This window comes from Orcinus orca, chromosome 1 (genome assembly GCF_937001465.1).
Source record: "Orcinus orca chromosome 1, mOrcOrc1.1, whole genome shotgun sequence".
NCBI lineage: Eukaryota > Metazoa > Chordata > Mammalia > Artiodactyla > Delphinidae > Orcinus > Orcinus orca.
Genome location: NC_064559.1, coordinates 44,719,909 through 44,747,399, shown reverse-complemented (window position 1 = coordinate 44,747,399; position 27,491 = coordinate 44,719,909). Strand labels below are relative to the sequence as shown.

Below are 27,491 nucleotides of genomic sequence, written 5' to 3'. Positions count from 1 at the left end.
TATATGTAAATGTATCAAACCAACACATTGTATAGCTTACACTTACACGATGTTAGATATCAATTATATCTCAATATGAAGAAATAAATAAATGAAATGGGAATAACTAGCTATTTCCTCCTAAAATAAAATATCAAAAGTGTGAACAGAACATGACCTACATCAGATCAACTAGAATAATTGTTGAAAAATGCAGATCCCTAGTCCCATTACAGATCTCCTGATTATGGGTCTTATGGGATGTGGGTCAAGGGTCTGTATTTTTAATCAGAACCCTAAGCATTTATCTTTTTTCTTCTCTTTTCTTCTCTTTCCTTTCCTTTCCTTTTCTTTTCTTTTCTTTTCTTTCTTTCCCCCTTCCTTCCTTCCTTTCTTTCTTGTAGGTTTATTTAGAGAGATACGCATTCCATAGACACAATGAGGTCTGTCTCAAAAGGTGAGAAGGGCCTTGGAGGAAAACACACTCCACAGACAGAGTGTGGGCCATCTCAGAAGGCGAGAGGCCCTGAAATGTGTGGTGGTTAATTTTCCCTAGGCATTTACCTTGCACTCTCACTTTTGAGACTGCCCTGCCCTTGACCAATGATGCATAAGCTGCAAGTGGAAAAATTAACTAAAAGACAATCCCAAATGCTAATACCTCATTTGTAGATTTTCCCACTTAACAATAAAAAAGCCCACTTAAAAAATCTGATGACCACATAGAAGAGCTGTGAAGGACATTGATTACATTATTTGACCATAACTACTGTGAAAGGACAAAGTATATTTTTTAAATTATTTTTTAAGAACTATTCTTTGAAAGACAATCATTTAAGAACTATTATTTTTGCTTTTCCTTTGTTTTCAATTTTTGTATCTTTTTTTATGAACCTCTGCACCTCTCTCTCTTCCTCTCTCTCTTTCCATCCTTACCCCTTCCCTGTTCTTTTCTTCCTGCTTATCGCCCTTCCTCTTCTTCTCCAAAGCTCTTTTCCACCTCCTCTTTCCATAACAAGCCATACCTATGATCACATCTTTAGCACTTAGGAGCATGATGTCATTGAGAGGATGATTTTTGCAGTCCCATCTTGCTCTGATACTTACTAGCTGTGTGATATTGGACAGATTGCTTAACATCTCTCAGTTCTTGTTGCCTCAACACTAAAAGTACTTACCTTATAGTGCTCTTGTGAGATTAGAATGAGACTCATGTATGTGAAGTGCTCAACAGAGATCCTATCAGGCATCACTTGATGGTTGGTTTTTGTGGTTATGAGTTGTAATGGCCACATGGGAAAGGATGAGTTAAAGAGAAAAGTCGAGTCCTTAAGTGAGGAGACCTTAAATATTGTGATAGTTGTTAGGTTCTGAAGATATAAAGATGAGTAAGACTTGGTTCCTAACCTCAAGTTGTTGACAGTCTTGCAGGAAAAGATAGATAGATGTGTAGTTTCCTTTATAAAATATAGTATGTGCAATGCTGTCAGATGAAGGATTCAAAGGAGCCATTAAAAGGGAGTGAAGCAAGTCAGAAAGAGAAAAACAGATACTGTATGCTAAAGCGCATATATGGAATCTTAAAAAAAAAAAAAGATACTGATGAACCTAGTTGCAGGGCAGGAATAAAGAGTAGACATAGAGAATGGACTCGATGACATGGGGTGGGAGGGCGAAGCTGGGGCAAAGTGAGAGTAGCATCGACATATATACACTACCGAATGTAAAATAGTTAGCTGGTGGGAAGCAGCAGCATAGCGTAGGGAGATCAGCTTGGTGCTTTACAATGACCTAGAGGGGTGGGATAGGGAGGATGGGAGGGAGACGCAAGAGGGAGGGGATATCGGGACATGTGTATGCATATGGCTGATTCGCTTTGTTGTGCAACAGAAACTAACATGGTATTGTGAAGAAATTATACTCAAGTAAAGATCTATTAACAGAAAAAGGGGGAGTAATCAATATTTCCACATTCAGGGTCAGTTGCCTTGTTGTTAAGTATATGTATAGTGGGAGGAAATTTAAATAGTTCCATTATTTGCAGTTGTTCCTTTCTATTTAAAATGGCACCCAGACAGTATGGTACTGGCACAAAAACAGAAATATAGATCAATGGAACAGGATAGAAAGCCCAGAGATAAACCCATGCACATATGGTCACCTTATCTTTGATAAAGGAGGCAAGAATATACAGTGGAGAAAAGACAGCCTCTTCAATAAGTGGTGCTGGGAAAACTGGACAGGTACATTTAAAAGTATGAAATTAGACCACTCCCTAACACCATACACAAAAATAAACTCAAAATGGATTAAAGACCTAAATGTAAGGCCAGACACTATCAAACTCTTAGAGGAAAACATAGGCAGAACACTCCATGACATAAATCATAGCAAGATCCTTTTTGACCTACCTCCTACAGAAATGGAAATAAAAACAAAAATAAACAAATGGGATCTAATGAAACTTCAAAGCTTTTGCACAGCAAAGGAAACCATAAACAAGATGAAAAGACAACCCTCAGTTTGGGAGAAAATATTTGCAAATGAAGCAACTGACAAAGGATTAATCTCCAAAATTTACAAGCAGCTTATGCAGCTCAATATCAAAAAAACAAACAACCCAATCCAAAAATGGGCAGAAGACCTAAATAGACATTTCTCCAAAGAAGATATACAGATTGCCAACAAACACATGAAAGAATGCTCAACATCATTAATCATTAGAGAAATGCAAATCAAAACTACAATGAGATATCATCTCACACTGGTCAGAATGGCCATCATCAAAAAATCTAGAAACAATAAATGCTGGAGAGGGTGTGGAGAAAAGGGAACCCTCTTGCACTGTTGGTGGGAATGTAAACTGATACAGCCACTATGGAGAACAGTATGGAGGTTCCTGAAAAAACTAAAAATAGAACTAACATATGACCCTGCAATCCCACTACTGGGCATATACACTAAGGAAACCATAATTCAAGAAGAGTCATGTACCAAAATGTTCATTACAGCTCTATTTACAATAGCCAGGACATGGAAGCAACTTAAGTGTCCATCAACAGATGAATGGATAAAGAAGATGTGGCACATATATACAATGGAATATTACTCAACCATAAAAAGAAATGAAATTGAGTTATTTGTAGTGAGGTGGATGGACCTAGAGTCTGTCATACAGAGTGAAGTAAGTCAGAATGAAAAAGACAAATACCGTATGCTAACACATATATATGGAATTTAAGAAGAAAAAAAAATGTCATGAAGAACCTAGGGGTAAGACAGGAATAAAGACACAGACCTACTGGAGAACGGACTTGAGGATATGGGGAGGGGGAAGGGTGAGCTGTGACAGGGCAAGAGAGAGTCATGAACATATATACACTACCAAACGTAAAATAGATAGCTAGTGGGAAGCAGCCGCATAGCATAGGGAGATCAGCTCGGTGCTTTGTGACCACCTAGAGGTGTGGGATAGAGAGGGTGGGAGGGAGGGAGACGCAAGAGGGAAGAGATATGGGAACATATGTATATGTATAACTGATTCACTTTGTTATAAAACAGAAACTAACACACCATTGTAAAGCAATTATACTCCAATAAAGATGTTTAAAATAAATAATAAATAAAATGGCACCCATATCATGCCCTCAGGGGGTCTTTATGTGTAACAGAAAAAGCTGTCACTTCCTTGAGATGCCCACTTCAATCTTATTGAATACCACCATAATAAATAGAGAAATATATTTTGGCTACTAATGTAAATGCCTCCCTTTAGAGTTCTTCAGTGCACAACCTGTACAACCATATAAGGCAGCCTTATAACTGCAAGCAATACTTATGCCACACCAACTTTCATTATTTTGTTTGGCAAATAACATAGTAGGTTAATTTTTTTTCTAATATAAACAATCATGATGATCCTGAACTCATGATCTTGTTGCCATCGTAGTCCTGGGGTGAAGGTTACGCTGTGGTTAGCTGAGTGAGATTGTTATCATTGTCTAGCAGTTGGACTGAGTTGTTGATTGCAGTGACCGTGCCCTCTAGGTAGACAGAGGAATTTTGTATAAAGTACCAAATAAATGATTCCCTCTCACAGGACTGTTGGGAAGTACAGGGACATAATATGTAAATAGTATATAACCTATGACGTTCTTCTATTATATATCATTTTGTCTCAGACATTTTGAATATGTTATTGCAGATTCATTGAAAATAATCTGATAACACATATTAATTAAAACAAATTAGGAATTAATCACATTTTTGCCCCCTTCTCATTTGTGTTTACTGTCTATAGTTGACACTCCAGACCCCTATGTGGAACTTTTCATCTCCTCAACCCCTGACAGCAGGAAGAGAACGAAACACTTCAATAATGACATAAACCCTGTGTGGAATGAGACCTTTGAATTTATTTTGGATCCTAATCAGGACAATGTTTTGGAGGTAAGTGAGTCATTTGGGGACAGTGAGATGGCCATCATCATGTTGAGGTTGATGCTTGAGTTTGTCCCCTCACTGCCTTCATTCTTCTCAGTTTGATGTAGTTGGAGTCCAGCTGTGCAGTATATGGTAGATGAGCTTCTAGCTACTGCACATCAAGCTATGTGAGTGTCCAGTGGGAAATACAGGAGTTAGGTGGGGCTGGGAAGAATCTGTTATCCTCCTCATGTGCTTTGGAGAAAATATTCGTTCTGTTAGAAAGAGGAGGATCCAAGTACAATAGAATAAAAATATTGTCAATTGATTAAGACTTTAAAATAAATTAACTTTATTAGCTTAAAGTTCAAATAATTAGCTTTAAAATAAGTTCACATAGATCTTTTCCAAAATAGTTGCATAGATTTTCTACATTAATTTCTTTCTCATATTCCAAAAATAGCATTTCCCCAGAGAGGGGATAAAGTTTCATTTTTCAAAGTATGATAGTGTCAATCAGGAAAGTGAAAAATTAATTATTATGTTAGAAGCAAATGTGGCATTCAGAAACAAAAGACAAAGTATTGTTACCAGTTGAATATTGAGGATTTCAAATGACTGTTAAATATCACTTGAGAATTTTCATTTTTTAAGTGTGATGGAGATTATAGATATAATTTCCAAAGATTCCAGAAAAATTTGATACCTCTGCTCTACTTTTTACTCTCTATAGATCACGTTGATGGATGCCAATTACGTCATGGATGAAACACTCGGGACAGCAATATTTCCCATATCTTCTATGAAAGTGGGAGAGAAGAAAGAGGTTCCTTTTATTTTCAACCAAGTAAGCAGCACAACGAATTATTTTTCAACCTTATGTCAGATAAAATCTATTTAACCTGGAAAGTTGGAGTTTAATGTTTGGAAATCCTTCCTTCGCTTCCTTCCTAGTCTTCCTTCCTTCCTTCCTTCCTTCCTTCCTTCCAGTTTGCTGCATTTCTGAAATTTCAATAATTTATTTAAGATTAATAAAACCCTAGAGAAATTATTTTTACAGAGCAAACATTGGATTCTGAATTTTACAGGAAACTAGTGTAGTAGTTTATAGCGAGAAATGTAAGCAACTGGTAGACCAGGATTCAGAAAGGTGGTTAATGTATTAATTTCTTCTTTTGGGGAACAGCTTGGTGTTTTTGTTCCTTGGGATGATTTTCAAATCTCTCCCCTCACCCACATCTCCTTATCCCTTAACTCCTACCTCCTTTCCTAACTGTTAGCATCCCATATGACCTCTTCCTGAACCCCCATGATAATTACATGTTGTTCATTGGGACCGAATCATTTAAACTGTGCAAACTCAAATCCTGGTCAGGAAACTGGAATACTGGTTATGCATGCCTAATTACAGACCTAATACATAGTTTATATTTATTCCATGAGTATATACCTATTTAGAAACTGACTTAAGCCCAAAGGACCCTGACCAGTTCATGTAATCAGAGTGACCCAGTTGCCTTGAGGACACTCCAGTCACATACTCCCTGCTGATACCTTTAGCTGCTCCAGGAAGCATGTCTTCTATATGTTTTCTACCCAGTGCTAAGAGATACACTGCCCACATTTCTGTTTACCTCTTTTAAAGTTGTTTCATTCATTCTTCTTTCAAACGTTTATTGGAGTCTACCAAGCATTGTGTTGTGTTCAAGGCACATAAAGAAGAATATGGTACAGGAAGCTCTTCCCTCGATTATCTTCATCTGGGGTGGAGGAGAGGTAGGGATTGGAAAAGGAAATGAATGTAGGGAGATCCATTTGATGAAAAGAAACCACTACACAGTAAGATAAGTATCAATGAGGTGTGTTCAGAGTGCAGGGGGAAGACAGAATAAAGAAAGATTATGTTGTGAGAGGAGGCCAGAGATGGCTCCATGTCAGTAGATGATTTTGAGCAGGTCCAACAGTGAACATAGTGGTTAATACCTTGTCATTTGAAGCCAGGTTGTTTGGTGTTTAAATCCCAGCTCTGTTTCTTACCATTTGTTTCATCCTGGGGAAATCACTTAGTTCCTCTGAATCTCAATTTGCTCATCTGTAAAGTGGAGATTATATCTCATAGGAGAATCATTATGATTACATGAGTTAGTTATATTTATATATAATATATCCATATAATTATAGATTATAATGTAGATTACATTTAAATACATTTAGATATCATTATTTAATTATGATTTATATAATTTTATATAAACTATGATTATATATTACTTAGTTTATTAAGTATATAATATTACATATAAAATATATAACAATAATTGATTCTGGTAATATATATCATACTCACATAGATGTATCTGTACATACATATAATGCTTATTGCCTGGTACATATTAAGCAGTATATAAATGTTTGTGAAGAATAGAATTTCAGTAGGCAGAGAAGCAGTTATGAGCATTCTAGTTTCTAGGAGAAACTGCAAAGGCATGGAGTTTTGAAAGAATAAAACAAGCTGGGGCATGACAAGTTACATGGCTTGGCAAGTGTGTGTTGGTGAGCAGTGGGATAGAGAGTTAGAAGTGGCTAAATGTTATAACATCCGCAGACCTTACCTATGGCATGTTGCTAGGATTGGTTCTCAATAAACCCTTTTTGAGGGCTTCATAAGCACAATTGGCCTTTCTGAAATATAATGGTTTTTTTCTGCCCTTCAGTCTATGACACAAAGACTGATTTTAAGAGAAGATACTGTAGGAAAACATGCATTTCCTCTCCTACTGTCATTTCCTATGCTTAGGTGTGTAACCCTGGGGCTCTAAAAAAGGCTTTCTACATTCCTGAATTTAAAGTAGCTTACATATTTTCTTTAGTGTGCTTGAGAAAACAGTTGGCCAACAGCTTTCTTTCATTAAACTGTTTTCAAGAGTCCTTTGTAGTTTTCATCTGAATGACAATTCTTTGAGTTGGTGACCTGTGATGGTAGTGGGAGAAAAGTAAATGCATAATGGCTGGTTGGGGAGAACCCCCATTTGTCCCCCAGACCATGTGGCGTGTCCTAAGCAAGCCATCCAGCCCCTCCTCATCCCTGAATCCCCGTCTTTCAGAGGAGGACTGTCTTTTGTCTACAGTGTTCACGGAGGTTATAAGAGAAAACAAGTTGCGAGGGAATCATGTGGGAGAGGAGATTTATAAACAGTTCTTGGAGATGGTTAAGGCAATCTGATATAATAAAAAGACCATTTGAGTTTGGCAAAGGAAGAACTTATGCTTCAAGCCAAGACATTATTAACAAAAACTCCTTCAAAATTTTGTCATCCAAAAGTTCATACTGAGTCAACATAGAGGGATTTCTGTGGCCAGGAGCCAGCTGGAGAAAGAACAGGAGACTCCAAGTGGAGATTGCCAGATTCCCAGGGTCCTGCTCTACCCACTCAGGGTAGAAACGGGGAACCGGGAGACCTGGGCTCTCATTTTGTCTGTTACTAACCTCCCTCTAGAGTGTTTGAGTTGTCATTCTTTCTCTCTGAGTCTTATTTGCTTCATCTCTAAAAGAAGGTTTCCATTAACTTTTGCGGGGGAGGTGTACTGGGAGGCATGTGGAATCTTAGATCCCAGACCAGGGACAGTGGAAGTGCACAGTCTTAACCACTGGACCACTAAGGTAGTCCCTCCATTAACTTATTTCTAAATACTTTTTAATTTATAAAATTCTGTGCTCTAGAAAGAATATCTTATTTTTCACTTGACTATTTTTACCCAGAAGTTTTCAATGCTTCCCATTTTACAGATATGGAAAAACATGATAGTGTATTAAAAAATCTATATTATGCAGTTTTATAGTACTGACCTATCCATAGATTATTTTTTAATATGAGAATTTGAGCCTTTATTGTGTACCTAAAACTTCAATTAATATTAAGAAAGCTATTAAAAGTTTCATTTTCAAGGAACTAATAGTCTGTTTGGAAAGGAGCAGGCATTCACGAATAAGCTGATGAGTAATATAATAAGCAGTCTCATGAGGCATCTATTCATTGATTTACTTACTTAGGAGTTATTTATTAAACACTGAGTGTGTTCCAGGCAGTATTCTAGGTGATGGGCAAACAGCAGAGGACATGGTGGACGATGGTTCCCAGGGAGCTTGCATGTTGATGGGGAAAGTAAATAGGCAACAGGAAGCAAAAGGATAATCCACACAGTATTGGCTAGTGATAAATACTATGAAAAAAATAAAATAGAGGGATGTGATAGAGAACAGTTGGTGGGCAAGTGAGTTTATATAGTCAAAAAAGGCCTTTCTAAGGTATTATATTTTGCTTCAAATTTTATTATCAAAATTTTCAAGCATATACAAAGTTGAAATATTTCTACATTGGATACCCATGTAACTGCTACCTAGATTCTACAATTAACATTTTATTCTACTTGCTTTTCACATATCTTTCTATCTGTCCGTCCATCAAACCATTTTGATACATTATTTATTTATTTGTTTGTTTGTTTGTTTGTCTTTGTGGCCATGCCATTTGGTGTGTGGGATCTTAGTGTCTCAACCAGGGATGGAACCTGGGCCCTCTGCAGTGAAACTGTGGAGTCCTAACCACTGGACCGCCAGGGAATTCCCCATCTTGATACATTGAAACACAAACTGCAGACAATAGTATGCTTCATCCCTAAAGACTTCAGCATATCATCAACTAGAGTTCATTATTTACAAATTTATAATTGTAAGTGCTAAATAAATTGTGTAGACAATGTATAAAATGAGAGTTATAAGAAGGAATTATTCATCCATTCATTCATTTCACAAATAACTATTGAGCACTTACTGTGTGTCAGACAGTCTTTAGGCACTACCTGTTCAGAAATAAATAAAACACACAGGAATCCCTACCCTCCTGGAACTTATATTCTACTTAGTAAGATAAATAAGTAAAGGATGCCTGTGTTGGATAGTGATAGAGATAAGTGCTAAATAAACCAAGGAAGGAGGAGAGGAGAGTATGCGTATGTTTGTGAAGAGGGTTGCAAATGCAGTTCCAAAACTGTGGCTGAGAAAAGCATCTCTGATGATACCTGAGGGGAGAAGCCACTCTGAGTAGGAAGGTCCTGAAGCAGAAGTTTGCCTGGCTTGTTGAGTAACAGCAAGGAGGAGAGCATGGCTGGAACACAGAGAGTAGTAGGGAGAGTAGTAAGAGATGAGGGTGGGGCATGGGGTTACCGTGGACCATTGTGGGTTACAGTGGTTATCAATGGTATGGGCTTGTTCCTAAAGGAAGGATGTGGTTGGATCACTAAAGGGGTGGAAGGCCATTCTGGTGGAGAGAACAGCCTGAGCCCTTGCTCACAGTTCTGGGACTAGAAAAGACAAGCATGCTCAGGAAATGGTGTCTAGACAAGTGCCAGGGGACCAGAGCATTTGTACGTGAAGGAAGAACAGGTACATGGGGATCAAACTTTAGCAGAGCCCAGATTCAGGAAGTTGGATTTAGATATTATCTTATTGACAGCAGTGAGTCATGGAAGATTTCTGACCAGGTAATGGGGAATTTAGAGCAAACAGCATTTGGCTTTTTCCTCAGAAGTATTACCAAACCGAAAGTTGGTAGGTAAAGATAAAGAATGTTTGATATTAAAAATAAGAAGGCTGATGCAGCTTTAGCAGACTACCTCTGTCGAAAGTGGCCGGTATGAGGAATACGGGGTGACTTGAACCAAGTGTAGCATTAGCTTTAATGCGTCAGTAAGAGTGGAATGGAATGATTGCTTAGTGGCAGTGAGGATCGACTAAAGTTGGAAAGCAGGAATTTTTTCAGCTTTTCCTGAGACTATGATTTATCATTCAACTCAATTTCAGAATGCTCTCTCTCTCTTTTTTAAATTTTTATTTATTTTTTTAAGGAGAAAGCCAATTTGGGTCCACAGTTTTGTTTCCCAGCTAACATTTATAAAATCCAGGTTAGGTTGTGCTTGTTGGAATCATAAGTTTAGAGAATGTCAGAGTTGTCATTTGAGAGAAACTGGTGGGACGTGCAGCTTGTGACCCCAGGCTCCGAGTCAGACAGCCACCGTCTGGGTTGGAATCATGATTCGACTACTTATTCACTGTGTGATGTCAGACAAGTTATTTTTTTTCTCTTCACCTTGCATGCCCCTTTGTGAAACAGAGCTGTATATATATCATACCTACCTCTAAAGGTTGTGGTTATGATTAAATGTGTTAATACATGGAGAGTTTTAGAACAGTGCCTGGCCCAGTACACAGTAAATAAATATTAGATATTCTCATTTAATTATACTGGCCAGATTGAACTGTTTGTCAAGTGCTTCATGAAACTGACTTAACTGACTATTACACTTACTTATTTGTTTGAACTTACTGATTGAAATGAACTTATTTATATACGGGTAGAGCCTATAAATTTAGTAATCATCGTTTCAACACAGTTCAAAATCAGGAATGCTCTAGTCACCCATTACTGAATATATTAAGTGTGGCTTTGGGTTGCAATATCCCATTTTAAAGCAGAAAGAGTTTCTTCCAAATTTAGTGTGTCTTGTGTAAACAAAGACACACTTCAAGAAAATCGTGAACATGCTAAGATTTGGAAGTAAGACAGGGAAAAATTACACTTCTTTATTCTCTAGATGAATCTTTATCTTGGCCAATATTCCGAGAAGGTAGCCTCTGATTTTCCGCTGTGTCGTGTTTTAAGTTGACGTATTTATTTAGAAGTTAGTGTTATTGTTTAAAAATAGCCATGTCTCACGGTTTCTGTGGTATCTAATTTTGGCTGAATGCTTTCTTTGATTTTTGCTCATTCCTGATTGCAACTTGAAAACGAATGAGAGAGTTCTATAGAAGAGATTGTGACAAAACTTTTAAAAACTGGCAGTTTTGATGGTGAGTCAGTATCAGGATGATTTCACTGGAAAACCATGTATTGATGTGTGAAGACAAAGACTACAATTTAGCAAAGTGAATGAGACCAAGCAGATTTTGGAGGGAAAACAAGAGAAATATATCATTTTGTGAGAAATTTGGGAGATCTTTGGCTAAGATGTGAATGCCATTACATTGATGCAGGGCAGAGTTCAGACGAAGGTCAAACAATTCCTGGCTTTATGAGAGAATGCATTTTTATTTTGGAACACAAGCAATGGAAACTTAAGTGAGTCTGTTTTCATAATTCTACAGTTTATAACTTTTAAATTACAGGGCATTTTAGAGTGCTCTTGTATCCTTGGGGTCCTCTTCTGGATCTAAGCTCCATCAGGGACTAGAACACTTTCAGCCTATTTACTGTTGTTACCCAGCCTGACACACATCAGACACTTCCTTTTTTTTTTTTTTTTTTTTTTGCGGTACGCGGGCCCCTCCCCGCTGTGGCCTCTCCCGTTGTGGAGCACAGGCTCTGGACGCGCAGGCTCAGCGGCCATGGCTCACGGGCCCAGCCGCTCCGCCGCATGTGGGATCTTTCCGGACTGGGGCACGAACCCGTGTCCCCTGCATCGGCAGGCAGACTCCCAACCACTGCGCCACCAGGGAAGCCCAGACACTTTCATTTCTGAATGCACTTATGGGAAATATAGAAAATCTGAGAAGTGCTCAGACGGGCATAATGAAAGTAAATGAAGTTTAAAAAAGAGAAAAACAAGAATGTGAGAGATTTCCATTTGGAGAAAAAAAGATAGTGTTTTGGCTCAGTACTAGTGCTCTAGGAAATCTGGTTTATTGTATAATAGCTGATGATTACACAACTCTTTCTGAATTTCCAGTGTCCACATAAAGAAAAGGGACCTTAAATTAAGAGCAAAGAGATTGTTGTCAAATAAAAGGAAGAAAACTCTGTGTGATAGAGTGAAACATGGCTACAGGGAAAATAGTGTGCTTTTTAATCTTTCAAATCTTTTAAGACTGTCTGGGTTATCTGGGGAGACACAATTATCCTGAATTCTTGGGTGATGGATTATATGATTCCTGGTAATAAATGCTAAATTAATTAAGAAATTAGATATATTAACTAGACTTACTGTGGTGATCATTTTGTATTATACACAAATATTGAATCATTATGTTACATACCTGAAACTAATATGTTATATGGCAATTATATCTCAGTCAAAAAAATGTTAGTTTTTAGTGTTATCAAAAAGTCACATGTGTTTAAAAAGATGATTTTAGCAGTGTATCATTCAATTTTAAACATGCAAAATTTATTTACATGTGACCTTGTTTGTATTGGTGGGATTGTAACTTCTACTCTGCACTTGAATTGCCTATTTGTTAGATCCACATATGATTACTTCTTCATAGGATGAAGTTACAGTTTATGGAAACATGATTTTTTGCAAAAGTTGCCCTTTTTTTGGATATAATTTTATTTGCTATCTTGCATAGGTCAGGTAAATACAGGTAAAGCAAAAAATATTATGTAATTCTCTTGAAAGATATAAATGATTATTGAATCAACATGGTAATAAGTTGCTCTTTGCTTCTACCAAGGGGGGGAAAAAAGAGTTAATTGGGGCTTCCCTGGTGGCGCAGTGGTTGAGAGTCCGCCTGCTGATGCAGGGGACACAGGTTCATGCCCCGGTCCGGGAAGATCCCACATGCCATGGAGCGGCTGGGCCCGTGAGCCATGACCGCTGGCCCTGTGCGTCCGGAGCCTGTGCTCTGCAACGGGAGAGTCCACAACAGTGAGAGGCCCACGTACCGCAAAAAAAAAAAAAAAAAAGTAAATTGACTCAGTAGGGATCAGAATTCAAAATAAAGGTTTATTGAAAGTGAAGTTTGTAAATACTGGAGTATTTTAGTAAGAGAAGGCATGGCATATTAGATGAGCTCTTTACTAATAGGATAGATTTTCAAGTTAAAAATTATTTGACTGTGTGCATCTTTTGGAAATAATTTTAACACTTAAACACTTTATTTATTCATTTATTTATTTTGTGGTGCGTGGACCTCTCACTGTTGTGGCCTCTCCCGTTGCGGAGCACAGGCTCCGGACGCACAGGCTCAGCGGCCATGGCTCACGGGCCCAGCCGCTCCACGGCATGTGGGATCTTCCGGGACCGGGGCATGAACCCCTGTCCCCTGCATTGGCAGGCGGACTATCAACCACTGCACCACCAGGGAAGCCCGGAAATAATAATTTTAAATGACTTCCTTAATGCCAGGCACTATGCTTGTTGCATTAGCTTTATTATTTCAAAATGACCCTGGGAAGTTTGCAAGAGAATTCGTGGGTTAGATACTTTTAAAATTATTTTTAAGTCTGAAATGACTTTTTAAAAAATAGTTTCTCTCCTATAGTTCCCCTCCCCTGCCCCAACTGAACATCTCCCATTGTAAGCATCTAAAATTGCTTTCCACTGTGGAATTCAAAAAAGAGATTGTTGTTTCCCCCCAAGAACATACAATGAGTACAGCCTGCTTCTCACATTAATAATTCCTAGAAGAGGTGGAGCTCTCTTCATTGTCCTTGTTCCTGGCTAAGTATTATGGGGTGGGGGAGACCCAGGGGAATTTGGTCGCCTTTCCTTCTAATTGCCTTGATAATACAAGCCACCTGGAAGAGTGTGATGCAGAGATGCTTCATGGAGTGTGTGGGAAGGAGTTTACAATAATTGTTTAATGCCTCACAGGAAGCACATATTTTTGTGGCACTTTTATATGAATGACATGTTCCAGGTGAAAGACGCAGAGAGATTGTGAGTGTCCATCTTCATAGCATGTCTGAACATAGTGCATCAAGAGGGAAAATTTTAAATTTCCTCCAGGTTGTGAGTGGTCCACTTGGGCAACACATGGAAGTAAGGATCAGAATCCATGTGACAAGAAACATGGCAGCACCTTCTATAACACTCCGAATGGTGGAAAAATCCTGTGTTTTCTCTTCTCTCATCCTGCTTTCATTTAAAGAGTCTTAGCAGTCTGTCTAGGATCACGGATGTCTCAGCCAAGAAATGTTGCAGATGGACGTAGAAGGGATATTCTTATGGAGAAGACAAATATGAACATAAACATAGCGCAGCTAATTTTCCTTTTGTTAAATTGTTGGGACAAGTAGTCATTAGATATATTCAGGCATCAGATTTTTTTCTTTTCTTTTTTTTGGCTGTGCTGCACAGCTTGTGGGATCTTAGTTCCCCGACCAGGGATTGAACCCATACCCTCAGAAGGGAAAGCACAGAGTCCTAACCACTGGATTGCCAGGGAATTCCAAGGCATCAAATATTTTAAAATGTAAAATGTTTAGGGATCTGCCAGTTGAGAAGCCAGCTTTTTCCCCAAACATTTTCTGTCATGAGATGGCACATGGGAATAGGAAGCCCATTCCAGCTTTGAATCTTCCCATTTGTTAGACTGGAAACTAAATATTGAGCTCAAACTCAGCTCAAACTTCATATTGAGCTGTATTCTTGTTCTTTTAATTTCCATTCTTCCTTGGTGCTTTTGCCCTTTCACGATAAAAACCATAAATCTAGTCTCATTTTAATAGCAGCTTTCATGTATTTCTTTAAAACAAGCAGACTGTGTTTTACCCATGTCTCATTTTTCTAACTAAATATCTGAAGAAGTGACCTCATTCAATATAAAATGTTTTCCAAGCCCACTTTGGGAAAGACTCCATTTGAAAGTGGAAATGGGGATGTGCTGGGATGTGGTCTGAGCAGTGCTTTCATTGATAGAATGCACAGCAATTACATTAATTGTTTAGAACCCAATTGTCTTTTTGACTTAAAACTGAACTACAGTACATCGGGGCATGTATAATTCCATTTGTACTAGGATTCTTGATTATTTTATTAACTTCAAAGCAATATTTCTATTCATAGAATTCCACACGTAGGAACTGCTGTCTGGGTGGGACCAGCCCATGATTTTATCGCTAGTAGCAATGAAAATTTTTTTTAATTTAATTTAATTTTTTATACAGCAGGTTCTTATTTGTTATCTATTTTATACACATTAGTGTATACATGTCAATTCCAACCTCCCAATTCATCCCATCACAAACCCCCACACTTGCCTTCCCCCCTTGGTGTCCATACGTTTGTTCTCTACATCTGTGTCTCTATTTCTGCCTTCCAAACAGTTTCATCTGCACCATTTTTCTGGATTCCACATATATGTGTTAATATATGATACTTGTTTTTCTTTTTCTGACTTACTTCACTCTGTATGGCAAGTCCAACCACATCTCTACAAATGACCCAATTTCGTTCCTTTTTATGGCTGAGTAATATTCCATTGTATATAAGTACCACATCTTCTTTATTCATTTGTCTGTCAGTGGGCATTTAAGTTGCTTCCATGACCTGGCTATTGTAAATAGTGCTGCAATGAACATTGGGGTGCATGTATCTTTTTGAATTATGGTTTTCTCTGGGTATATGCCCAGTAGTGGGATTGCTGTGTCATATGATAATTATATTTTTAGTTTTTCAAGGAACCTCCATACCGTTCTCCATAGTGCCTGTATCAACTTACCTTCCCACCAAACAGTGCAAGAGGGTTCCCTTTTTCCACACCCTCTCCAGCATTTGCTGTTTGTAGATTTTTTGATGATGCCCATTCTAACCAGTGTGAGGTGATACCTCATTGTAGTTTTGATTTGCATTTCTCTAATAATTAGTGACGTTGAGCAGCTTTTCATGTGCCTCTTGGACATCTGTATGTCTTGTTTGCAGAAGTGTCCATTTAGGTCTTCTGCCCATTTTTTCATTGGGTTGTTTGTTTTTTTTTAATATTGAGCTCCATGAGCTGTTTATATATTTTGGAGATTAATCCTTCATCCATTGATTAATTTGCAAATATTTTCTCCCAGTCTGAGGGCTGTCTTTTCGTCTTGTTTATGGTTTCCTTTGCTGTGCAAAAGCTTTCAATTTTCATTAGGTCCTGTATGCTTATTTTTGTTTTTATTTCCATTACTCTAGGAGGTGGGTCACAAAAGATCTTGCTGTGATGTATGTCAGAGTGTTCTTCCTATGTTTTCCTCTAAGAGTTTTATAGTGTCTGGTCTTACATTTAGGTCTTTAATCCATTTTGAGTTTATTTTTGTGTAAGGTGTTACGGAGTGTTCTAATTTCATTCTTTCATGTGTAGCTGCCCAGTTTTCCCAGCACCACTTATTGGAGAGACTGTCTTTTCTCCTTTGTATATCCTTGCCTCCTTTGTCATAGATTAATTGACCACAGGTGTGTGGGTTTATCTTTGGGTTTTCTATCCTGTTCCATTCATCTATATTTCTGTTATTGTGCCAGTACCATATTGTCTTGATTACTGTAGCTTTGTAGTATAGTCTGAAGTCAGGGAGCCTGATTCCTCCAGCTACGTTTTTTTCCCCTCAAGATTGCTTTGGCTATTTGGGGTCTTTTGTGTCTCCATACAATTTTAAGATTTTTTGTTCTAGTTCTGTAAAAAATGCCATTGGTAATTTGATAGGGATTGCATTGAATTGGTTGATTGCTTTGGGTAGTATAGTCATTTTCACAATATTGATTCTTCCAATCCAAGAACATGGTATAGCTCTCCATCTGTTTGTGTCATCTATGATTTCTTTCATCAGTGTCTTAGTTTTCTGAGTACAGATCTTTTACCTCCTTAGGTAGGTTTATTTCTAGATATTTTATTCATTTTGTTGCAATGGTAAATGGGAGTGTTTCCTTAATTTCTCTTTCTGATCTTTCATTGTTAGTGTATAGGAATGCAAGAGATTTCTGTGCATTACTTTTGTATCCTGCAACTTTATCAAATTCATTGATAAGCTCTAGTAGTTTTCTGGTGGCATCTTTAGGATTCTCTATGTATAGTATCATATCATATGTAAACAGTGACAGTTTTACTTCTACTTTTCCAATTTGTATTCCTTTTATTACTTTTTCTTCTCTAATTACTGTAGCTAGGACTTCCAAAACTATGTTGAATAATGGTGATGAGTGTCAACATCCTTGTCTCATTCCTGATCTTATAGGAAATGCATTCTGTTTTTCACCATTGAAAAGGATGTTTGCTGTGGGTTTGTCATATATGGCCTTTATTATGTTGAAGTAGGTTCCCTCTGTGCCCACTTTCAGGAGAATTTTTTCATAAATGGGTGTTGAATTTTGTCAAAAGCTTTTTCTGCACCTATTGAGATGATCATATGGCTTTTATTCTTCAATATATTAATATGGTGTATCACATTGATTAATTTGTATATATTGAAGAATCCTTGCATCCCTGGGATAAATTACACTTGATCATGGTGTATGATCCTTTAAATGTGTTGTTGGATTCTGTTTGCTAGTATTTTGTTGAGAGGTTTTTGCATCTATATTCATCAGTGATATCGGTCTGTAATTATCTTTCTTTGTAGTATCTTTGCCTGGCTTTGGTATCAGGGTGAAGGTGACCTTGTAGAATGAGTTTAGGAGTGTTCTTTCCTCTGCAATTTTTTGGAAGAGCTTGAGAAGGATGGGTGTTAGCTATTCTCTAAATGTTTGATAGAATTCCCCTGTGAAGCCATCTGGTCCTGGGCTTTTGTTTGTTGGAAGATTTTTAATCCCAGTTTCAATTTCGTTACTTTTGATTGGTCTGTTCATATTTTCTATTTCTCCTGGTTCAGTCTTAGGAGGTTATACCTTTCAAAGAATTTGTCCATTTCTTCCAGGTTGTCCAATTTATTGGCATAGAGTCACTTGTAGTAGTCTCCTAGGATGCTTTGTATTTCTGTGGTGTCCATTGTAACTTCTACTTTTTCCTTTCTAATTTTATTGATTTGAGTCCTCTCCCTCTTTTTCTTGATGAGTCTGGCTAAAGGTTTATCAATTTTGTTTATCTCTTCAAAGAAACACCTTTTAGTTTTATTGATCTATTGTTTTCTTTGTTTCTATTTCATTTATTTCTGGTCTGATATTTATGATTTCTTTCCTTCTACTAACTTTGGGTTTTGTTCTTTGTCTAGTTCCTTAAGGTGTAAGGTTAGATTGTTTATTTGTGATTTTTCTTGTTTCTTGAGGTAGGATTGTGTTGCTATAAACTTCCCTCTTAGAACTGCTTTTGCTGCATCCCATAGGTTTTGGATTGTCGTGTTTTCATTGTCATTTGTCTCTAGGTATGTTTTGACTTCCTCTTTGATTTCTTCAGTGATCTATTGGCTGTTTAGTAACATATTGTTTAGCCTCCATGTGTTTGTGCTTTTTACGTTTTTTTCCCTGTAATTGATTTCTAATTTCATAGTGTTGTGGTCAGAGGAGATGCTTGATTTGATTTCAGTTTTCTTAAATTTACCACAGGTTGATTTGTGACCCAAGATGTGATCTATCCTGGAGAATGTTCCGTGTGCACTTGAGACGAAACTGTAATCTGTAGTTTTCGGATGGAATGTCCTATAAATATCAGTTAAATGTATCTGTTCTATTGTGTCATTTAACGCTTGTGTTTCCTTGTTAATTTTCTGTTTGGTGATCTGTGCATTGGTGTAAGTGAGTTGTTAAAGTCCCCCACTATTATTATGTTACTGTCTGTTTCATCTTTTAGAGCTGTTAGCATTTGCCTTATGTATTGAGGCACTCTTATGTTGGGTGCATATATATTTATAATTGTTATATCTTCTTCTTGGATTGATCCCTTGGTCATTACGTAGTGTCCTTCCTTGTCTCTTGTAACACTCTTTACTTTAAAGTCTATTTTATCTGATATGAGTATTGCTACTAGAGCTTTCTTTTGATTTCCAATTGCATGGAATATCTTTTTCCATCCCTTCACTTTCAGTCTGTATGTGTCCCTAGGTCTGAAGTGGGTCTCTTGCAGACAGCATATACATGGGTCTTGTTTTTGTATCCATTCAGCAAGCCTGTGTCTTTTAGTTGGAGCATTTAATCCATTCATATTTAAGGTGATTATTGATATGTATGTTCCTATTACCATTTTCTTAATTGTTTTGGGTTTGTTTTTGTAGGTCCCCTTCTTCTCTTGTGTTTCCCACTTAGAGAAGTTCCTTTAGCATTTGTTGTAGAGCTGGTTTGGTGGTGCTGAATTCTCTTAGCTTTTACTTGTCTGTAAAGCTTTTGATTTCTCCGTCAAATCTGACTGAGATCCTTGCTGGGTAGAGTAATCTTGGTTGTAGGTTCTTCCCTTTCATCACTTTAAATATATCATGCCACTCCCTTCTGGCTTGTAGAGTTTCTGCTGAGAAATCAGCTGTTAACCTTATGGGAGTTCCCTTGTATGTTATTTGTCATTTTCCCCTTGTTGCTTTTAATAATTTTTCTTTGTTTTTAATTCTTGTCAATGTGATTACTATGTGTCTCGGCCTGTTTCTGCTTGGGTTTATCCTCCCTGGGACTCTCTGTGCTTCCTGGACTTGGGTGGCTATTTCCTTTCCCATGTTAGGGAAGTTTTCGACTATAAAATCTTCAAATATTTTCCCAGGCCGTTTTTCTCTCTCTTCTTCTCTGGGACCCCTATAATGTGAATGTTGGTGCGTTTAATGTTGTCCCAGATGTCTCTTAGTCTGTCTTCATTTCTTTTCATTCTTTTTTCTTTATTCTGTTCCATGGCGGTGATTTCCACCATTCTATCTTCCTGGTCAGCTATCCATTCTTCTGCCTCAGTTATTCTACTATTGATTCCATCTAGTGTATTTTTCATTTCAGTTATTGTATTGTTCATCTCTGTTTGTTTCTTCTTTAATTCTTCTAAGGGTTTTTTCTTTAATCCTTCTAGGTCTTTATTAAACATTTCTTGTATTTTCTCAGTCTTTGCCTCCATTCTTTTTCTGAGGTCTTGGATCATCTTCACTATCATTATTCTGAATTCTTTTTCTGGAAGGTTGCCTAGCTCCACTTCATTTAGTTGTTTTTCTGGGGTTGTATCTTGTTCTTTCATCTGGTACATAGTCCTCTACCTTTTCATTTTGTCTTTCTGTGAATGCGGTTTTTGTTCCACAGGCTGTAGTAATGTAGTTCTTCTTTCTGCTGTCTGCTCTCTGGAGGATGAGACTATCTAAGAGGCTTGTGCAAACTTCCTGATGGGAGGGACTGGTGGTGGGTAGAGCTGGGTGTTGTTCTGGTGGGCAGAGCTCAGTAAAACTTTAATCTGCTTTTCTGCTGATGCATGGAGTGAGTTCCCTCTCTGTTAGTTGTTTGGTCTGAGGCAACTCAGTTCTGGAGGCTATAGGCTCTTTGTTGGGGCAAATGTCGGACTCCAGGAGGGCTCATGCCAAGGAGTACTTCCCAGAACTTCTGCTGCCAGTGTCCTTGTCTCCACGGTGAGCCAGAGACACCCCCCACCTCTGCAGGAGACCCTCCAACACTAGTAGGTAGCTCTGGTTCAGTCTCCTATGGAGTTACTGCTCCTTCCCCCTGGGTCCTGATGCACACAGTACTTTGTGTTTGCCCTTCAAGAGTGGAGTCTCTGTTTCCCCCAGTCCTGTAGACATCCTGCAATCAAATCCAACGAGCCTTCAAAGTCTGATTCTCTGGGAATTCCTCCTCCTGTTGCCATACCCCCAGGTTGGGAAGCCTGATGTGGGGCTCAGACCCTTTACTCCAGTGGGTGGACTTCTGTGGTATAAGTGTTCTCCAGTTTGTGAGTCACCCACCCAGTGGTTATGGGATTTGATTTTATTGTGATTGCACCCCTCTTACCGTCTCATTGTGGCTTCTCCATTGTCTTTGGATGTGGGTTTCTTTTTTGTTGAGTTCCAATGTCTTCCTGTCAGTGATTGTTAAGCAGTTAGTTGGGATTCTGGTGCTCTTGCAAGAGGGAGTGAGCACACATCCTTCTACTCCGCCTTCTTGAACCAATCTCCCAATGAGACATTTCTTGACAGGAAAAGATGCCTGATGTGCTCCCGCTCCACACACACATGCACAATAATTCAATGGATACTTATTGATTGTATGTTGTATGCCAAATACTGTGCAATGAACATGTAATAGAGACCTATTTAAGACAGAGCTTACGATTTAGTGGGAAAGGCAAATTTTTGGACAGATAATTTCCATACCTTTTTCTTACTATTAAAATTCAGTACTGAGAATTATCCATGAACTTATTTTAACATTTTGGAAAGCTCCTTCTAGTTTATTTCTTTCCATCCCCTGAAACCAAAAAAGAAAAAGCCAATAATCTATAGCATTTTATGTTGGCTCAAAAAATATCCTCTTCCCATTTTAAGAGGCATATCCTAGTTCTGTTCTATTTGAAGGTATTCAACAGGTTCATTCTAGCTATATTCTTATGGTAACTGATGTAATAAAAATAATAGCACCATCTTACACTTGTGCAGGAAACTTCGAAACATTTTCTCATTTGGTTCTCTCAACAATCTAAAGTTACATTATTCATAACTAATGGCAGGGATAGTATTGAGAAGTCCTTTCTATACAACAGATTTATAGCCTCTGGAAAGACATCTTTTAATACCCCTTTTCTCTGTGGATATTAGTAATTCTTTTTTTTATTAAACCCAAATTGGCCCACTGACAAGATGGATTCCTCCCATAAGTTTCGTTGGTTCATATAGTGTTGAAAAAATAAAAACCTGAGCCCCACATCCCATTTGTAGATGTTTCTTAAGCTGACCACAGTTGGTTGGCCCCTGGGTCCTGCTGTCCACCTTGGATAGGCATTCTGTCTTCAGTTTACTATAGCCTGCACTTGTCACAAATGCACAAGTGTTCATTTTCACCCAGGTTTTCTTTAACTTTGGCCTCTGATTCTGAGGCCCAGACAGCCCCAGAATAATGATACACATCTTCATATTTTTAGATCTCAGGAAGTTTTTACGATATTTGAGTAATGATTTTGGTATACACTGCTTCTTTTTAATGAAGAAGGAAAACAACCATGCCAAGACAATTCTTATGGTTGTGAAAATGATGTATAGCAGGGTCCCCAACCCGTGGGCCATGGACCAGTACCAGTCTGTGGCCTGTTAGGAACAAGGCTGCACAGCAGGAGGCGAGCTGCAGGCGAGTGAGCAAAGCTTCATCTGTATTTACAGCTGCTCCCCATCGCTCGCATTACTGCCTGAGCTCCGTCTCCTGTCAGCATTATGGTGAGTTGTGTAATTATTTCATTATATATTACAATGTAATAATAATGGAAATAAAATGCACAGTAAATGTAATGCGCTTGAATCATACCAAAACCATCCCCCCTGCCAATCTGTGGAAAAATTGTCTTCCACAAAACCGGTCCCTGGTGCCAAAAACGTTGGGGACCGCTGACTTATAGGATTTCCCTGGCAGTCCAGTGGTTAAGACTCTGTGCTTCCACTGCAGGGGGAACAGGTTCAATCCCTGGTTGGGAAATTAAGATCCCACATGCCGTGTGGCACAAATGATTTAGAAAGTAGGCTTCTCTCATGAAAAATAGCAAAAATTTATTTACTGAGATACACCTATAATTTAGGGTCTTCATGGAGCTATGTTACTTTTATTTTTAGTATATATTTTAGGTTAAAAATAATCTGTCACTCAAAAATTATTTTGACTTTGTTTGCATTATAGATAATACACTTCCATTTTATGACCCTAATCTGACTAATATATCTATCCTAGGTCACTGAAATGATTCTGGAAATGTCTCTTGAAGTTTGGTAAGTCCATTTATTTCGTTGGATGGATCCACTGACTGATTTTAATTGTTAAAGAGTACACTTTTAATATATGAAATAACTCTGACACCTTTGAGTATCAAAAATGCATTAAATGTACTTCGTTTTTTTTTAGCTCTCTCCTAATAACTACAGTATTAAAAAGAAAAAACTAATATTCTTTGCTTAGTTTTCCAGTAGTTTGGTAGTTAAATCATAAATGTCAGAAGAAGAGCCTTTAGAAGGGGCTCTTCCTCAAGTTAAATATATATTCCCATAGAAATAAATATAGCTATTGAAGCCTATTTTCATTGCTGATTCAGATAGGTATTAAAAAATATGACAGTGAACATACACAGGAAACTGTAAGAGGAAAAACTGAAAATTGAGACTTTGTTCATAATGATCATCAGGAAAACAAATGGTTAAGTCCCATGATGTGTGTTGCTCTTTCAAAGTGGTCTCCAAAGATGAATGTTGAAAATTCATTTATTTATTTTCATATGGTGAGTCTTAGGGGAGTCAGGCCTGCCTTGAGAATTAGCTCATCTCTGACCTCATGCTGAGGTTGATAGATCCCACCTGCCTCAACCTCTCTGCATCTCTTTGAACTTCCCTGTTGACGTGGGTTTTACCAGAGTTACTAGTACACATTTTATTTACACGAACATCACAAAATTAATGTAGCATTCTCATTTCTTATGATTTGCTAAATGAATGATAATGGATACATTGACATTGAGTTTAGGTATTTCTCTTGTTTTGATCCCCAGAAAATGTTCGTTCAACTTAAAGAATTATTACATAAATTACTACTGTCATTCAATATATGTCAGCATGTATCAAAGGACAGTCCAACTTTTTTAGTTGTGTTATTTTCAATTACATCGATTCTTGCTTACAAGTGGTATATTTTGGCATGAGATTAGAAATAATTTTGTTACTTGACTATGAAAATAATGCTGTTTGTTTTAATGGGAAATGATCTCCACTGGTGTAATTAGGACAAAATTATGCTTTAATAAAGCAGAGTTATCCAAAAAATGGAGGTAAAAAAAACCTCAGCTAAATGTATACATAGGTCCAAAAGCAATTTACTATATATTTACAGTGAACTTTAATCAAACTCTATTTTTATATGTTAATTTGTCTTGACTCTAAAATGAAATGTTGGATTTCCCTCATGGCGATTAAGAATCCGCCTGCCAGAGTGAAGTAATTCAGAAAGAGAAAAACAAATACCGTATGCTAACACATATATATGGAATCTAAAAAAAAAAAAAAAAAAGTACTGATGAACCTAGTGGCAGTGCAGGACTAAAGACATAGACGTAGAGGATGGACTTGAGGACATGGCAGGGGAGGGGAGGGGGAAGCTGGGGCGAAGTGAGAGTAGCATCAACATATATACACTACCGAATGTACAATAGTTAGCTAGTGGGAAGCAGCAGCATAGCACAGGGAGATCAGCTTGGTGCTTTGCGATGACCTAGAGAGGTGGGATAGGGAGGGTGGGAGGGAAGCTCAAGAGAGAGGGGATATGGGGATATATGTATACACAGGGCTGATTCACGTTGTTGTACAACAGAAACTAACACAGTATTGTGAAGCAATTATACTCCAGTAGAGATCTATTTTAAAAAAAAAAAGAATCCGCCTGCCAATGCAGGGGGCATGGGTTCAATCCCTGGTCTGGGAAGATTCCCACATGCCATGGAGCAACTAAGCCCGTATGCCACAACTACTGACCCCACGCGCCACAGCTACTGAAGCCCGAGTGCCGAGGGCCTGTGCTCTGCAACAAAAGAAGCCGCCACAATGAAAAACCTGCACACTGTGATGAAAAGTAGCCCATGCTCACCACAACTAGAGAAAGCCTGCGCACAGCAACGAAGACCTCAACGCAGCCAAAATAAATAAATAAAATAAAGTAAAATAAAATAAATAAAATGAAATGTTCATTAAAGAAAAACTCAATTTTTCATGGAATGTCTTACGTTAAATATAAAATAAAATCAGGAAAGAAATTAGAGAGTTAAAGATAGTACATAAAAGAAGACACACACAAGCCATACGTCTGTTACTATATTTATAAAATTGCTCAACATATTTTGAATTTTCTTTTAGATATTTTTGTACTGATATCTTCTAAACATCTATGTTAATTGCTTTATTTGTAGATCTTTTAAAAATCATGCTTCTCGTGCTTAATGTAAGATAATGATCAACATAGTACATTACAAGGAACATGAGTTCCAGAATGAGAAACCCTGGATTTAAATATCTACTTGCTAATTTTGTTAACAGTTGCAAGATTTCTAATTACTTTTTTACTCATTTGTAAAATAAGAAAAGTACTTTATATCCATTGTGATGATTTAGTGAGGTGTTCTTCCTAAAGAGCATGTATTATAGGAATTTTTTCCACATGTATACACATGTTTGTGGTGGTACTGTTTGTAGTAGTTAAAAAAAATTGGACATAATGTCAATATTTATGGATACATAAATTGTGCTCTAATTATATAATGAAAATACTCCATAATAGTAAATATATTTGAATTAGTTCTACTTATAAACACAGATGAATCTCAAAAACAAAATGTTCAATGAAAAAAATGATTTGCAGAATACATACAGTTGATAGCATTTATACAAAAATTAGAAACCTGTAAAGTGACTCTATATATTATTTAGACCTAAATGTATAATGTAAAATACAAGGCTACTGGGGACATTGGCTCATGATCTCTATTTTATATACAGTTCATCCCCAGACCTCCGATTTAGTATGGCTCTGTGTGACCAGGAGAAAGCTTTCCGACAACAGAGAAAAGAAAACATAAAGGAAAACATGAAGAAACTCCTGGGTCCAAAGAATAATGAAGGCTTGTATTCTACACGTGATGTGAGTTGGAAATTTTTCAAATGTTATTGCAACTTAATAATAATTTTGTTTGTACTTTCTCCCAAATTCCACCCAAATGTGACAATATTGAGATTAAGCATTATTTCTCTATCTTTTTAAGATAAGGTAAGTGTTTCATAAACAGAAACTCTTTGAGGAAGATCATCACAAATGCTGCCCATATTTGGTAATATTTATCAGATATAGATTTTAAAAGAGGAATAGGCAGACTGATGCACAAGATGTTCATTTCATTAGTAAGAAAAGTTTAACCTATAAAAGGATATAAAATGATCATTGAATTCATTTTAATACAGACTAAGATTAAACAATTGTGGGACTTATCATTACTGAACAAGAGCAAAATGTTGTAAATCTTAATGACAACAATTAACAAAAAATGTTCTTAAAAGATGTGAATAGGGAGATAAAAGGAAATATTTCAAATTATTACTATTTCATAGCAGGAAGTGAAAAGATATCATCCAAAATTGACCAACTAGTTAAAACAATAACCTCCACATTTTAATATTTTCATAATCTTAATTATAGAGAGATGTTAAAATTACAATATTTTCATCAACAAATATTGAAAGTACAGTCCTTCAATTGTACTTTAATTTCTTTTTCTTCCCTTAAATTCCAGCAAAGTAAATGGCATTTATTATTCAGTAACTTGTATTCTACAATCCAGTTTTTGTCTATTTGTCTGTTCATTTATCTCTTCACTCATGTATCTATGTGTCAATCTCCCTATCTATCTACCTACCTACCTACCTACCTGTCCATTCATCCACCCATCCATCCATCCATAGGTCTATCCTTCTTTCTGAAATCTACAAAAATAAATTGCTGCCATAGTTAATAATACTGTATTATATATTTTAAAGTTGCTAAGAGAGTAGATATTAAAAGTCCTCATCACAAGAAAAAAATTTTGTAACCATATGTGGGGAGAGATATTAACTAGACTTATTGTGGTGATCATTTCACAATACATACAAATATCAACTCATTATGTGGTACACCTGAAACTAATATAATGTATGTCAGTTATACCTCAATAAAACAAAATTAAAAAAATGAATTGCTGCAATGATGCTCATCAAATGATAATAATGAAATTTCTTCTTAGCGGCATATCAGGTAATTTTTTTTTTACTTCTTTGAGTTTTTCTGTTAATTGAATATTTTAGATGAACATAATTTATTTTTAGAAAGGTATTTTCATTAAATGTGTAAGTCAATATATATTTTATATCTATTGATAAGCATATATATTTACCCCCATGCATGTACACACAGACCAGAGATTAAAGATTACTGTAGATTAAGGACAAAATGCCACTGGAAATGAGAAATAAATTCTGAGTAAGGGGGCCAGATGGGTACCCCTGTCCCACATGTGATGGCACATTTCTAAATGTGTTTCTAGGTGGGTGTAGCAGGGGTCGAAAGCCAGTCTGGGCTTCTGGAGTGGCTTTTGGTACTAGGGGAGCAAACTCTAAGGTAAAATATTGCTGATGGGGATTTTTGCTAAAAGGAAGCTTGGAGGAGAAGCAAAACCTCCATTGAAGCTTCTATTT

The 27,491-nt window shown here is 37.2% G+C and overlaps 1 protein-coding gene across 9 annotated transcripts in view; it reads left to right on the top strand.

Moving 5' to 3' along the window:
- Window positions 1-27,491, top strand: part of PLA2G4A (phospholipase A2 group IVA) — a 201,857-nt gene that overhangs the window by 101,133 nt on the left and 73,233 nt on the right. For 8 of the 9 annotated variants that reach the window (XR_004486206.2, XM_049701605.1, XM_033438003.2 and 5 more), the window contains exons 4-7: window positions 4,280-4,428; window positions 5,135-5,248; window positions 22,963-23,000; window positions 25,764-25,905. Coding sequence is in view for 8 of the 9 variants with exons in the window: in XM_049701605.1 (XP_049557562.1) it covers window positions 4,280-4,428; window positions 5,135-5,248; window positions 22,963-23,000; window positions 25,764-25,905 (443 nt within the window). In the remaining variant the exon portion in view is untranslated. Of the gene's footprint in view, window positions 1-4,279; window positions 4,429-5,134; window positions 5,249-22,349; window positions 22,458-22,962; window positions 23,001-25,763; window positions 25,906-27,491 lie in introns of those variants that run through there. The other variant, XM_049701633.1, reaches the window with a different exon arrangement.